This window comes from Littorina saxatilis, linkage group LG17 (assembly GCF_037325665.1).
Source record: "Littorina saxatilis isolate snail1 linkage group LG17, US_GU_Lsax_2.0, whole genome shotgun sequence".
NCBI classification, from domain to species: Eukaryota; Metazoa; Mollusca; class Gastropoda; order Littorinimorpha; family Littorinidae; genus Littorina; species Littorina saxatilis.
In genome coordinates this window covers 25,660,028-25,676,342 of record NC_090261.1, presented here as the reverse complement: position 1 = coordinate 25,676,342, position 16,315 = coordinate 25,660,028, and the positions used below count along the sequence as shown (strand labels likewise).

General features: G+C 42.3%; 1 protein-coding gene across 1 annotated transcript in view; it reads right to left on the bottom strand.

Annotated features, from left to right (window-relative positions):
- Positions 1–16,315, bottom strand: part of LOC138953075 (uncharacterized) — a 45,259-nt gene that overhangs the window by 16,652 nt on the left and 12,292 nt on the right. The window contains exons 4-13 of the mRNA XM_070324851.1: positions 14,667–14,790; positions 12,079–12,145; positions 9,811–9,910; positions 6,960–7,057; positions 5,515–5,653; positions 4,219–4,290; positions 3,706–3,858; positions 1,504–1,654; positions 1,118–1,213; positions 173–252 (exon numbers count right to left, since the gene is read on the bottom strand). Coding sequence (XP_070180952.1) covers positions 173–252; positions 1,118–1,213; positions 1,504–1,654; positions 3,706–3,858; positions 4,219–4,290; positions 5,515–5,653; positions 6,960–7,057; positions 9,811–9,910; positions 12,079–12,145; positions 14,667–14,790 — 1,080 coding nt within the window. The remainder of the gene's footprint in view (positions 1–172; positions 253–1,117; positions 1,214–1,503; positions 1,655–3,705; positions 3,859–4,218; positions 4,291–5,514; positions 5,654–6,959; positions 7,058–9,810; positions 9,911–12,078; positions 12,146–14,666; positions 14,791–16,315) is intronic.

Sequence of the window (16,315 nt, the reverse complement as noted above, 5' to 3'; positions counted from 1 at the left end):
CATGTGTGCAAGTGTTTCTGTGACCTTATTCACAAATGAGTTAAAATCTGAGCAATCACAAACACACATGTTTTCACAGATCCCTAAGCATGCACTTGATCATTGGAAAAAACACAATGGTAAAAAACAAAAACAAAAAAACAAATCTGACAAAATAACAAGGTTAACTTACAAACATGCCCTCCTCAAAGTTGCCAGAAAGGCTGAGGGCAGGCCAGGCTGTATTCAACCTCACGTTTTTGAAGAACTGAACTGAAATATAAAAAGAATACACAAGTTTTCAGGAGGTCTGAACAGGAAACCACAATGCAGACTCGGTCAATCCCATTGGTGCTAGGCACAATACATCTCATCACAACTTTAATAATACCCCCAAACCCCCTAATTACAAATTAACCCCATTTAAAGGAAATTAAGTAACAGATTTTACGTCCGTTCATGAAATGGAAGACAGCGAAGATAGTATAAAATTTGTTCAGCTGTATGGACAGATTTAGTATGTCCACGTAAGCGCACCTTTACACATTACACACACAAAATCATTCTCCTATGCTGCTTTTGACAGAGTTCCTCCTGTAATGTTACTTAACGGGAACCCCCTAAGACCTCCCAAAACCTGAGAAAATCTGGTCTTGAAATGGGGGTAAATTTACAGAGGTTTATGAACAGAAAATCTGGTCTTGAAAAGGGGGAAGTCTTAAAATGGGGGTAAATTTACAGAGGTTTATGAACAGAAAATCTGGTCTTGAAAAGGGGGAAGTCTTAAAATGGGGGTAAATTTACAGAGGTTTATGAACAGAAAATCTGGTCTTGAAAAGGGGGAAGTCTTAAAATGGGGGTAAATTTACAGAGGTTTATGAACAGAAAATCTGGTCTTGAAAAGGGGGAAGTCTTAAAATGGGGGTAAACTTACAGAGGTTTATGAACAGAAAGTCTGAGAAAACAGGGTCTTTAAAAGGAAGGAGTCTTAAATTGGCGGGTCTTAAATTTATATTTGTAAATATATTATTTATCATTATATTATATAAATAATATTTATATTATTGGTTCCACTATATTTGTAGCGGTTTTTTTCTTCCAGTTTAATTACAGCCTGTCTGGATCACTGAGGACATACCTGTGTCAAGGAAGGGGACCTGTGTTGAGATGTCCAGAGACACTTGCAGGATGTTGTCCTTCAGCCTTGAGACAGGCACTTTCAGGTTTGGGGCACCTGTCAGATACAACAGTCTCTCTTACACAGTGAGAAAAAAAAGAATCACTGCTCCACAGAATTCTCACACAGGACAATACAAATTCCCTATAAAAAAAATATATATATAAAAAAAGCTGACTTAAAAAAAGTAAAAACTTAAGAAATATACACACACAAAAACACACGCACAAAAAACAACAATGTGTACACACACCAAAATGCTGTTCATTAGTAAATAACGCAAAAAGACACAAAGGAATCTCAGACTACAATAAATGAGTCAAACAGTGACCTGAAAGTGTACTTACCTACGAGCTCTGACCCCAAGATCGTGATGTCTGTGACCTTGTCCTTCATACCATATAGCACTACGGTGATGTCGGCAAAATCACCGACGATAGACACAGCCATAATGCCATGAATCAACACATCCGATTTCCAGAATGGATGCATGAATGACTGCAAAAAGTTCAAAACAAAATTTGGATGAAAAAAGGTCTCTGGTCCATTGTAGAATTAAAAACAATCGGAACTAACTGTAAAGCTTGCAGCATTAAGAAATATTTAAACAAGCTCATGATCTCTTCTTTAAGTTCATGCTTATGGCAAGGCTCATTTTGGGTAACTTGAATCAGCAATTCAAAGTTCTTTTTTTTTTTCATCGTCAAATTTGTTTTGTAGTATCTTTGGCTTCAGGGTCAGATAATTTGACCTTAATTATAGCAAAAAAAGGCAGAAAGGTCTAATGACAAGGGTTCATCTGGGCCAACCCTGAATAGAACCGTCATTTGGTCTAATTACCCAGCAGCAGAAACCGTCTGCTTGTGAAGGGGGGTGTAACCTTTCTGTTTGTTACTTCAGGCCCCAGCACAGAATCTGCTGCCAGAACAGCAGCCTCTGGTGTTGCATTCTTTGTGCAAGGAACAAAGCAGAGAACGGCGTGCACAAAGCTACAAATGTGCAGGGCCTCTTTTCCTTGTGACACCCGTCACTTTGCCTGTCTGCTGATCTGTCTGTCTCTCTGTCACTGATTCAACTACCTACAAAATCAGACAGCTCAGCTAGACAACTCAGTTGAGCACTAAGTATGTACCGAATATTCAAGGGCACTGTGAGCACGGTGGACTGCTCTGTGCCTTTTACAGTCAGTAAATAATCAAAACTGCATGTTTTAAAATTTAAGTCCCCATGAATGAAAAGATCGCACCAACCCACAGTCTATCAACTAAGCCACAGCCTGCTAAATGTAACACTCGGTGAAATGTCTATGCAATAAATCATGAGAAATAATGAATTGAGAATCAATTGGGACCACGGGAAACTACAATGCATCCAATCTCTTTCCTCCTTTACCCCATTCTTCCACACCTGCCGCCACACCCACAACTTCAACTCTAACCTCCAATCCCTCCTGAAGTTTGCACTCAATTCCTTTTCCACAGGTCAATCAGTTCCACAACTGTTCAATTTCCTCCCCTCCCCCATCTTATTATGTACCGCCCACCTAATCTATAACTATTATTTCCCACCAAACCTAAGGAAATGGACAAACAGGCACCGCCATGAACGGAAAAATGACGAAAAGGTTAGAGTTCCACAAAGTAATAGGCAGTGCAGTCATGTTACAGAAATCTCCTTCCCCTTTCGTGTTCCAGAATGTCCTGGAAGCTATCATTAAATAATAGTTGTGGAGCAGAGAAATATCAGCCGAACAAGGAGCCATGATTTGGCTTTGGGCAAAGCCTGGAGCACAATGACCATACTGTGTGACAAGGAGGAAAAGGTTGCACACAGTCTTTCCTTGAAAGAAGAAAGCGCTCCTTTCACTCTCGCACATTCTATAAGATAGGACTTTATTCACCAAATATTTGCATGACCATAACTGAAACTCAGGTGGTTTTGGAAAGAAATGGTGTGTCTGTGCCACGTTTTGAACCTTAACTGTCACGAGTCATGATGCAAATTGGTCATTTTTATTCACACTAGAGTTTTACGTAAAAAAAACCAAAATATTGTTCCTGTTCCAGCGAAGCATGTAGCTATGTTGACTTTCGTTGCTGACGCTCTCATTCTGGAACTTACAGAGTGTGGACTGGGTTTCATGATAGCATAGGGAGCTAAGTACTTTTCTTCAATGAAAAATGAACAGAAAAAGTTAAATGAATGATAAAAAGTTACTTTCACTTTTCACAGAGGAACCAAATCAATGCCAAAGTAAATTGTTGTTGTTGTTTTCTAGAGTAGAGAATTAATATTCATCAGCTTGATGTATTTTCTCTTTCCCCAGCCTGGTTCACCAAAATCACTTTTACCAAAGGTTTGGTCTCAGTTCACAGTGTTTCCCGTTTCTCCGTACTATTGATATAGCCGCTGTCCAGTTAACCGTGACAGTAGACGAAGAGAAGTAGCATTTCACCGTATTGGAAAGTGTCGCTTCACTGTATGCTTTCTAGCAAACCTGGTTTCAACTTCCAATTCGATATGTGAAAAAGGCAGCCATGGTTACTTACGATGAAGTATCTTGGTGCACTTGCACAGGGCCCAGCGGGTGTGACGACAGTCAAATCCTCGGCGTAGAGACCCCGAAACCTGTAGTCGGCAAGCCAGCCATCACTGGTGTAGTCTGTGGTTGCAGGCATTGTGTACATCCCTTCTGTGTAGTTCTGTTTTCGAAAATAAGTTGGAAATTGTTGTCAACACAATAGCTTGGCATAATTTACAGGTACATGCTCTAACCATTTTCTCTATTGAAAGAACTCTCTGTGAGAAAATTAATGCAGAAGCTCATGTAAAATACAACCAAAAATACAGGTATTTCTTTTCGACGAACCATTAAAAATGAAAGTAAAAATGTCACATGACGAATTGACAACACACTGTTTTAACATTGCAGGTACAGCAGCAAAGGAATCCAAGACGAGTGAGTATCTGGGATGGCAAGCAACCTCAGAACCTCGGAACACACTCAAAATTCATTTGTTAAGCTTACATTATAAGCCACCACCACTGCAGTTAACATGTACCTGTGTGTGAAGGGAGATGTTGCCTGTATACCAATCTTTGTTGCAGTTGACTCTGAGCACTAAGTCTCCATTCTGCAACAAAAGTTGAAAGTAAACAATCATTCCTACTGAAGCAGTTTGAGTTGACATGGTTGGAGAGTGGACGCAAGGCACTTTCTTTGCAATGTCAGAATGAAGAATCAGGAATGTAAGTATTAATATAAACTATAAGGCTTCAGCGTTGCTCTTACATGCCATATTTTATGCAACTTGACAGAGGAATACTAGAATTCACAATGTGAGAATAATTAAACTATAACCCATCATCAGTGACTACACTCTGTTTGACTTACTTGGACACACACACAAACACAAATGCATACTTAACCCCTTGACTGCCATAGGACGGGTATACCCGTCCTGCACTTGTGCATTATTTCCATGATTAGATACTAAAAACAGATTCTTGGTTGAATTTCTTTTAAAAATAACATAGGTTTTACTTTTCTACCTACTGCCAGTTTGGAGCTAGAATTTTTTGTGAATTATTACACCCCGAACTCCAATATTCCCTGGCAGTCAGGAAGTTTTGATTGGCAGCGAAAGGGTTAAGCCTAAGCAGCCAGCTAAGATATAAGCAACCAAATAACCAACCGATGCAATACTACAGTGGAACCCCCCTTTTAAGACTCCATCGCTTTTAAGACCTTATTTTGTTCAGATTTATGTTCATAACCTCGGTAAATTTACCTCCCTTTTATGACTCCCTCCTTTTTAAGGACCTTCTTTACTTTCTTTCTTTATTTGGTGTTTAACGTCGTTTTCAACCATTCAAGGTTATATCGCGACGGGGAAAGGGGGGAGATGGGATAGGGGAAAGGGGGGAGATGGGATAGAGCCACTTGTTAATTGTTTCTTGTTCACAAAAGCACAAATCAAAAAATTGCTCCAGGGGCTTGCAACGTAGTACAATATATGACCTTACTGGGAGAATGCAAGTTTCCAGTACAAAGGACTTAACATTTCTTACATACTGCTTGACTAAAATCTTTACAAACATTGACTATATTCTATACAAGAAACACTTAACAAGGGTAAAAGGAGAAACAGAACCGTTAGTCGCCTCTTAAGACATGCTGGGTAGCATCGGGTAAATTCTTTCTCGTCCCAACCAATATGGGACTCCCCTTAACCCGCGTTTTTTTTTTAAGGACCTGATTTTCTCAGATTTTTGGAGGTCTAAAAAGGAGGGTTCCACTGTACTACTGACATGTCGTCAATACTTTCGTTCGAAGCCATCACCGTACATTCTCTCACCTTGAGATGGTCAATGCTGTCATCATCCATCCCCTTCCACACCAGCGCCACAGTGTCGGGCAGCGTGTGTTCTTCTCGCACCGTAATGTTCCACAGGTCACTGCCGTTCAGTGAGATGGACACATTCTCCACTGCTAACCTGTCAGTTTTCACACACAAGTTTTCATCCAAATTAGTATGCACTTTGAGGGTCACAAATATCAGCACAATCAGTGTTATAGGTCTGTAAAGCAGATAGCTTGAATCGGTCTGCTTCTGATTTGAATTAAACTTGAAATAATAATTCATTGCACAATTCTAAAATCTATAATTTAGCACAAAGAAATCTGCCAAAGTTGGAAACATCTAAATGTAGCTGAAAGGGTAAAACCATTCCTGGTAACGCTCTTTTGTTGCATACTGCTTGTAATCAGCAGAAGTAGAAAATGTCTCTGCCGGTCTCAGACTTCTGCAGGCAGCAAAATGATTATTGTTTACCCAGCAAGCATGTACATTCTTTTTTTTGTTTTGTTTTTTGTTGTTGTTGTCCTTACACCTGTTCCCTTGTCCCGTTGTGCTCTCACACCGCCCCGTCCCTGCACTCGTTGCTCCAACCACCTCTGAATTTCGTTCCGCTGCCAGACTTGTCGATTTTACAGACGCTCAAGGGGGGGGGGGGGGGGGGATGTCGGGTCGCTGCGGTAGGCTATCCTTGGAAGACGACACTGCACTTCTGCTGAGTCACTTCGACGGTGTTCAGTAGTGGGTCTGTCCCGAGTTAACGGACGCAGCCCACTACCTACTATGCCCCCTACAAACGACATTGACTTTAAGTCGCGGAGCCAGACTGAGTGAGCGTCCCCTCCAGAGAGCAGACCGCCACCACGTCCCTCCGTCGACCCCCCAGAACGTCACACGTTGAAGACTGACAGCAGAACTACTATTCAGGGAAGGATCGAACAGGAACACTGAGACCAAGGTCACCATGAGAGCTCCGGGCATGAAGGGCCACAAGAGCAAGGATAATTTATATTTTTGGATGATTAATGAGATGAGGATGATTATGATGATGCTTTGGATTTCCAATTTGGTTTTTGAGACTACGTGACAGGGCAGCACTCTACGCTTACTGTCATAATATATCCTGGCGTCAACCAGGCCCGAGAACTGCCGCACCTGCGGTGTTGGTCAGGTATACAGAACCTGAGCACCCTCAAAGTCGCATTCGTTAAGTGAATGACACTCGGCTGTGTGATCCCAGCCTTCCCATAGGAACCATAGCACTTCCACTCTGGGTAGGAGCCGACCGTAGCCCGAAAAACCCACATGACCCTGATGGGATTCGAACCCACGACCTCCCGGCCCGCAGCCCGATGCGCTAACCACTGCGCTACGGGGGCCGGTAAGCATATGTACATTCTGACAACTCCACATAAAAACAAAAGGAATAAAAATTCACAACTCACGGAAATCCAAATCTTGGAATGTCGAGATGAAGCATTCTGTGTGTGGAGTCAAACATCACCATTGGGTCAACTTTGTCTTTCCCAACTTCTATCTCAGCCTGTTGGAAAAGAACAGATGATACTCACGGAAAAAGAAAAGGCTTTCAACAATTTGTTCTGACTGACTCAAAAATAAGAACACAACTAACGCACAAACATATTCAGCCAGGCCCATAGGCATGCATCACTTACATCTTATTTGCACACTGAGCTGTCCCAGAAATTGAATCAAGAGCTAAAGAAAATAAACAATGAATAGATTTAAAAAAAATGACAACAATAACAACAAGGGCACACAGGCCCAAACACACACACACACTCTCTCTCTCACGCACTCTCTCCCTCCCTCTCTCACTCAACACACACACACACACACACACACACTCTCTCTCTTTCTCATACATGCACTCTATCCCTCCCTCCCTCACTCTCATTTAACACACACACACACACACACACACACACACACACACACACACACACACACACACACACACACACTCTCTCTCTGAGACTCTCTCTCTCACATGCACTCTATCCCTCCCTCTCTCACTCTCATCACTTAACACACACAAACACACACTCCTCCACACACACACCCTCCCTGCCTCCTCTCCACACAGAAGAAGTGCAAGAAGCCTGAAGGCAGGCAGACAGGAAGCTAAACTTGGCTATCCCCAAGCTCTGACCTTTGCTACCAATCTGACAGAAAGGGGTGTGGAGAAAGATGAACTAACAAAAGGTCAAGAGGAGCAAGCTCAACAACCAATTATTGATCTACTGTAAGGCTGAGAATCGGACACCTCCTAAAGCTCTTTGAGGCTGAACAATTCATCGTCTGTTTTTGTGTGTGACCCATTTGTTTTAAAGTCAGTGATAAGTGGCTAAAAAGAGAATCCCAGTAAGGGTGAGAGGCGGTGCCTACAGCAGTCAATGTCAATGTTTCTGTTCTTTGTTTTCCCCTTTGATCTACCTTAAATCGGGATATTCTCCAAGAATGTACTGTCCGTAACCAAAGAAACCCAAGTCCAGTCTGCATAAAGTTGACTGTGGGAAATAAATCCCATGCCGAACGTGGGGTCGAACCCACGTTGATAGCAACAACTGGTTTCAAGCCAGCATCGCTCGCTACTGACTGAGCTTTGTCGGCCCTCCCTCATCCGGGTACACTGTATCACAGGTCAAACTATACCTCAATTTGCTTTGAGTCAATGTGACAGCAAGTCAAATCTGCCTTATACTTCACTGGTATTTGTAGTTGCTACTGAAGCCCGCGGATCAACATGTGACATGAGCCAATTGGTTACAGATGCTGTCTTTGCTAGCCCCAGTAAAAACAGGAAAGGAAAACGTGAGACTGGCCCTCGTGTACATGTGCATAAACCAAATACATACACAGCACTCGATCTTCACTACTAATGACGCAGATCACAGAGGTCTTTTCTCAAAATATACATCAAAGGTCAACATGTTGGTATTACTATTTACAAGTATAGGCATCGCCAAAGGCAAAAAGGCAAGCCTCGACCTTCTTTAGTGCGAATGAACCATATGTGACTGTGGTGTGTTCTGTCATCAGGCAGTATGTATTGAGGGCAGTCAAATACCAAATACTTATATAAAACAGTAAAGGATGAATCACAATGTACAGTGACGCACAACATCATATGGTTGACAACATTAGCTTTTTCTGGAAGTCTTTGCCCAAAAGACTTCTACAGAACATAATATGATGAAGATTTTTTTCTTAACTGACCCACCAGCTTCTTGACAGGGTGATATTCCCCTTTTAAATCAACACCCCCCCCCCTCCCCCACCACTACCTTAGCAAGGAGAAAAATTGGGGGGGGGGGGAAGCAACACAAAAACACTTAAAGTCATAGTCCTTCCTGTGAAAACAGTTGTGCTGACTATCTGATATATCTGGCAAGGCTTTTCCACGTTACAACATCCCTCCACTTGGGCTGATGGGGTCTATGTCGACCAAAAGAGTGGGATTCCCTGTAGGTGGAGTTCCTGGAGGGGGATTCCCTGTATACAGGGAATACCACAGGATTTAGTTCCTGTAGCGTGTCGCTGATATCGCTGAAAGTCACGTGATGCTTGGCGACATCGGTAGAATTTGATGTTTTTTAATCTTTTTTTTTATAGTTCTTAGAAATTCGAGTATGGTTTGCAAGTTTTATTGAAAAACTCCACCCTGTGGGATTCCCTGTATACAGGGAATCCCCCTCCAGGAACTCCACCTACAGGGAATCCCACTCTTTTGGTCGACATAGACCCCATCAGCTCCACTTGGACACATACTACAAATCAACAGCCTGGCTGCTTCCTGTGAAGAATGAGAATTTTTCTTGGATCCAATTTCACACAAAAAACTAAGTGTTCATTATGGATTTCATTCATTAAAGAACTCCCGAAGATCCCACTCTGCACACAGCGCTAGGTTGTTTATTTTGTATGTGTGTCATAGCCAAGAGATGGTGAGTAGGAATTTTTGTTGAACAGAAAGGACTGCATGCGTCTTTAACTGAAATATTGACATAGTCAAAACAAAAATAAGTAGTTTAAACTCTGACCCCTCTCTTTCAGTCTATTCCCCCACCCCCATGTCTCCCTTATACTTACCCTCTCTCTCCCCCCCCCCTCCCCCCCCCTGCTCTCCCCTTCAAACCTTCTACAGTCCCCATTCCCTCCTAAGCTCCAGAAAGGCTGCAGTTAGCAAAAGGAAATGAGCAAAGCCTTACAAACGCACATACTTGCGTAGGTAGCTTGGTAAATGAAGAATGGTGATTACTAAAAGAAACCCACCATGTAAAACTCCATGGGTCTGAAGGGCCAGTCGCCCGCCAAATTATCTTCATATCTGACACAGTCACTGATGTTTTTCATCACCCCTGCCGGGCTGGGTCTGGCAACAAACAGGATTCACTTCATATTTCTACAATTTCTCCTGTCTGTGACGTTTGTGAGTACATTTGTGTAAAAGTTAATTACTATCGATTCATTATGGTTAAAAGAAAGAATTCACTTCATATTTCTGCTATTTCTCTTGTCTGCGACACTTGTAAGCACATTTGTGTAAAAGTTTAATTACTATTGATTCATTATGGTTAAAAGAAAGAATTCACTTCATATTTCTACTATTTCTCCTGTCTGCGACGTTTGTAAGCACATTTGTGTAAAAGTTAATTACTATTGATTCATTTTGTTAAAAACACATTTGTGTTATGACTGATGCACTTTTTGTAGGACTGTATACTTCACTGATCTACTGGAGTTCCTTGTTGAACTGTTACACTCAATGATTGAGAAAAAAAAGTATTTATACTGTTCAAAAAAAGAAACGCATAGTTGCTACTTGCCAAATTTGTTTTATTTTTCGAAAAAATTAACAGAAAATCCAATATTTAGATTATTTGTTTGAAATTTGGTATGGACACAGTTGAATGCACACACAGTTCATTTGCATCTTCAAATCAATCAGTCAATCAATACGATTGGGTGCCGAGGCTGTCAAGTCAGTAGGGGGTGTGACTGCCTTGAGCAGCAACAACTGCCCGGCACCTTCTGGGCATGGACTGGATCAGATGCCGGATATCTTGCTGTGAGATGGTGTCCCACTCCTCCTGAAGTGCCTGCAATAGATCGCGGTGATTTGCCGGCGCTTCTTCTCGCCTGCGCACACGTCTGTCCAATTCATCCCAGAGGTGTTCTATCGGGTTCATGTCTGGCGACATGGATGGCCAGGGAAGCACCTGGACATGGTGGTCGGTGAGGAACTGGGTGGTGAGTCGTGCTGTGTGCGGGCGAGCGTTGTCCTGCTGGAATATGGCATCCTGGTCAGCCAGAAGAGGAAGGGCGTGTGGGCGCAGAATTTCCTCCACGTATCGCTGGGCAGTTATGCGCCCTTGGACGTGCACCAGGGTGCTCATTCCAGCGGTATTGATCGCCCCCCACACCATGACGCCTCCACCACCATGAACGGGTGCCTCATCCACACAGTTGGGCGCGTAACGTTCGTTTACTCTCCGGTAGACCCTCCTCCGACCATCATGTCGCTGGAGCAGGACTCGTCGCTGAACCACACGTGTCTCCAGTGATTCCGGACGGTCCAGCGAAGGTGCTGGTTGCCCCACTGCACTCGGTTCTGGCGATGGCGGCGGGTGAGGACAGCTCCTCTGTGAGGTCTGCGAGCTCTCAAACCAGCTTCATGCAGGCGGTTCCGCACGGTCTGGTCCGATAATCGGTGTGGCCCGGGGAGAGCCTGGACAGAAGATGAGGCCGACAGGAAACGATTCCGGAGGTGGCGGAGCCGTATGAAGCGGTCGTGAGCAGCAGTTGTCGCCCTTGGTCTTCCCGCTCGTGGCAAGTCAGCAACGGAGCCAGTGGCTTGAAACCTGACCCACAGTCTACTGATGGTGCTCTGGGACACGTGGAAGTGCCTGGCGATTGCACTTTGACTTTGGCCTGCTTGTAAACGACCCAATGCAATTTGGCGGTCTTCTCTGCTCAATCGGGCCATCTTTCGTCGCTGAATTGTCGTCTGATTTCTTTGTGGCGAACAATCCGCTTTTATGGGTTTTGGAAGACATGGTGAGAGCTCAATATTCCCCGAGTTTCACGATATTACACTGAAGCATGACGAGCGGTCATGCCAAATGAGCAATTTTGACATTGTAGCCACTGATAACGCATGCGTCACGTGCAGAGCTCACTTGTGGCAATGGACGAAAGGTCGACGACCAGATAAACATTTTCTGCAGTTTGGTGGATATCCTTGTAGCCATATAACTAAATTAACCAAATATTACAAGCTATGCGTTTCTTTTTTTGAACAGTATATTTATTTGTGGATTATCTCAAAACATCCACGGCTCTTCTTCAAGTCATAATATGAGCTTGGAAAACAACTGACTAGAAGAAAATAGCCCAAAATATGAATGAAAGTTTATCTCAGACAAACAAGTTCCTTTTGCATCTGTATTACACAGGATGTTGTGGGTTGTGGAACAAAAACAGCTAAAAAAATAACTCACGCAAACACACACACAGAGGTGCCACTTTCTTTCACCATACCTGATTTTAATACCTGCACAAGTGACGTAGCCAAAACAAGTTCCATTGTACAGATCACATGGTATCCCTGGAAATAAAAAAGAATCCTCTTACATCATAACTTGTACTCAGCAAACACAGGTCTGTCGCCTCTATACATACTCCTGTAAAAGATCACAATCTCATGAGCAAAATATGCCACAGGACGGTATAACGTTTTCTAGCAGAAGCACATGATGATCTCTCACCATTAAGTAGCTAAGAAGGGTTGTGGTCCACGGTCACTCGAATTTCTTCCTTAAAGATACCTTCCTGTCAGTGTAAATGACTGTGAAGATCACTGCAAATCTGTTAAAGCTTTAAACTGGGATAAGAGCAGCCTTCTACTCGGGCACCTAACAAAGGTATAACAGCCTGGCTGCTCTATTTGCAGACTAAGACATAAGATAAGACATAAGATCTTTTATTGTCCATACAATTCATTACAATCTATACATATAATAAAAGAGAGTGTCTGTCTGTGTGTGTGTGTGTGTGTCTGTGGTCGCCATACCTCTGAGATGGCAAGAGGCAGGAACAAGATAGTGTGCACGTACACTCCCTAGGTGCCGCAGATGTGCACCTGGGTTTTAGTTTCTTGATTCATTGTTTCCTTTCTCAGATTATGGACCTCCCATTTATTGAATACAGCCTATATGGTGCAAGACCAGTTCAGTGCCTACTGTTCACCTGTAGCAAGCACATCATGCCAGTGATACTAGAGACTCGCTATTGCTCCTATGAGGGGAAGAAATGAAGAATGAAAAATTAACTGGACAGTTCCGGAAATTTCTAGAAGGTAAGGGAGATAACTCTTTTTTGTCTGTGGTCGCCATACCTCTGAGATGGCAAAAGGCAGGAACAAGATAGTGTGCACGTACACTCCCTAGGTACCGCTGATGTGCACCTGGGTTTTAGTTTCTTGATTCATTGTTTCCTTTCTCAGATTATGGACCTCCCATTTATTGAATACAGCCTATATGGTGCAAGACCAGTTCAGTGCCTACTGTTCATCTGTAGCAAGCACATCATGCCAGTGATATTAGAGACTTGCTATTGCTCCCATGAGGGGAAGAAATGAAGAATGAAAAATTAACTGGACAGTTCCGGAAATTTCTAGAAGGTAAGGGAGATAACTCTTTTTTGTCTGTAGCAAGCACATCATGCCAGTGATATTAGAGACTTGCTATTGCTCCTATGAGGGGAAGAAATGAAGAATGAAATATTAACTGGACAGTTCCGGAAATTTCTAGAAGGTAAGGGAGATAACTCTTTTTTGTCTGTGGTCGCCATACCTCTGAGATGGCAAGAGGCAGGAACAAGATAGTGTGCACGTACACTCCCTAGGTGCCGCAGATGTGCACCTGGGTTTTAGTTTCTTGATTCATTGTTTCCTTTCTCAGATTATGGACCTCCCATTTATTGAATACAGCCTATATGGTGCAAGACCAGTTCAGTGCCTACTGTTCACCTGTAGCAAGCACATCATGCCAGCGATATTAGAGACTCGCTATAATTGCTCCTATGAGGGGAAGAAATGAAGAATGAAAAATTAACTGGACAGTTCCGGAAATTTCTAGAAGGTAAGGGAGATAACTCTTTTTTGTCTGTAGCAAGCACATCATGCCAGTGATATTAGAGACTTGCTATTGCTCCTATGAGGGGAAGAAATGAAGAATGAAAAATTAACTGGACAGTTCCGGAAATTTCTAGAAGGTAAGGGAGATAACTCTTTTTTTGTCTGTGGTCGCCATACCTCTGAGATGGCAAGAGGCAGGAACAAGATAGTACATCATGCCAGTGATATTAGAGACTCGCTATTGCTCCTATGAGGGGAAGAAATGAAGAAAGAAAAATTAACTGGACAGTTCCGGAAATTTCTAGAAGGTAAGTATCCAAACAAAGGAGGTAAAGCTAATGATAATGGGATAGCGAGCGTCTTAAATTGCTACAGGGCTCCGCTTACTCCCGGGCGAAGCCGGGCTTAACTGCTAGTAGATGGAATAAGGCGAGGTTCATCTACTCTTAAAACAACCAAAACAACATATGACAACAACCTTAAAAAACAAAAATAAGAACAATAAAACATACGAAGTAAGAACACCCAAAGTACTCCAGACAGGCACGTCCGCCACACACACACACACACACACACACACACACACACACACAAACACACACACACACTCTCTCGCGCACATGAGTTGCTGGTAAGAGATAGTAACCAATGCATCTATCACAATCCTAAAATGTATAGATAATAATGGGATATCTTTGCTGAATTGATGTTACAGATTGACATAATTAGTGTCCAGTTCATAATTGTTTGAATGGAATTGGAAAACAACTCCGCACAGAAAGCAGCCATGATGTAGATTTTTGGTATGTGTCCAAGTGGAAGAAGCCTGGACAGATCTACTATAGCTAAAAGATGGTCTAAACGGGAAGGAATTTAAGTACCTTGAAGTAACCACCATGTAAGATTTGAAACCTTCAGATTTTGTGGAATTCAATTTTCTATCTGAAACACAAGCAAAATCAAGATGAAAAAGATCTGTCTGTGCACTTACTGTCAAACCTGTCCAAGACGATGTGCGTCACCCGAAGAAAGCATCTATCACAATCAATGTCTGGAATGTTGACTGTGATATAATAGGTGCTTTTATCACAACTTCCTAATGGGTATTTGTTGCCCTGGAAGTAAAGCACCAAAAATTACAACAACAAAAATAAAATAAATAAGTACTGTAAATCAAATTACATGTATACAGAAATGTATATTGGTTCCTTTTTCTTTATTCTCCATAGTTTTTGTGTTTGATCTGATAAACAAAGGGAAGTAAAACAAGAAACTTTGTGAACTAAAACTAATGTATGTTTCTGCATGTGGGCACGTGCTTTAGCATTCAGCTCTGCATAATCTAGTTCGGAACTTTGCTTGAACATTCTTTGCGTTTTTTTACCAGTACTCGTTCGTTCACTCTGCAGCCTTTCCAATCACAAATGCATGGCATCAAATTTTTCCAGTTTCTTTTAGGATAAAAGTTGTAACGTTAGTGCATGTCTGTAACAAACCTCTCACACTGGACAATGTCAACAAAGACGGTATTGGAGTTTCTCTTGACTCTGGTTTATTCCACGACACAGCGTCGCCATGCTCCTCGCATGCGCCCCCTATGCATGACGGTCACACAACGTCTTATTAGCCAAAACCAAGCCAATATCGTATCATCTCCCTTTCCTTAAACAAACGAATTTGAATAAACAAAATGAAAGAACATTGAACACTGAATTGAATAAGAAATGACTAAAACAGTAGGCATCCACCTCTTACTTAAGTATGAACAGTTACGAAATAAACATTTACTCCATTTGATTACATTCAGACTTTCGGTGCCGATTGTCCTTCATTGTCTCTTCACAGAGGCACAACCCCCTCCATCTCTTCAATTGTTCAAGTTTCAGAATGTAACACTTAACAGACAAAGTTCACCTCCCTGTGCTTAACTTAAATACTTCCTGTTTTAATTGTTCAACTAACACAATTCTCACACTCATTCTTTTTTTCTACTTCATACATCCTTCAATAAGTAAAATTCAAACATAAAAACTTAAACTCGATGATGGTTTGTCTGTTTTAAGTGGTGTACTCTTGCAGGTAGCTTGGTTTCTTGATCACCCTACCTCTGGATGTGCATGTTTGGGTGGCTGCACAGTCAGTCTGTGGTGTTTGTGTCTTTGTACATGTGGCTGCTTTGTTCTGTATATTAAGTTTGATACATGTGGACTTCTTCGGAGTTTCTGTATTCCGAGTGTCTACTCTTGTGTTTATATCCTGGGTTGGCACCTGAGTGTCTGTATTTTCTTCAGGAATGTTGAACTCATGTGTTTTTCCTGTTTGTTTTTCCTGCTCTCTGTACTGTCTATGTCTGTTGCACAGAGATTGTGATTGTCTGTCCATTTGGTCTCTGTCCATTGTGCTGTATTCAGCATCAGTGTGTACACATCTTGGTTGTACATGTACTGTGAACTTGTGTGATGCCTGTCTCAGATCTTTTCTGTTTCTCCTGTATTCTTTGCCATCAGCCGTCCTGATTTTGTATGATCTGACATCAACTTGACTGTCTACTGTTGCTTTTATCCACCGATTTGTTCTTGGAGCTTTGAACCTAACTTCCTGGCCTGGCTTTAGATCACTCAGCTCTGTGGAGCTTCTGTT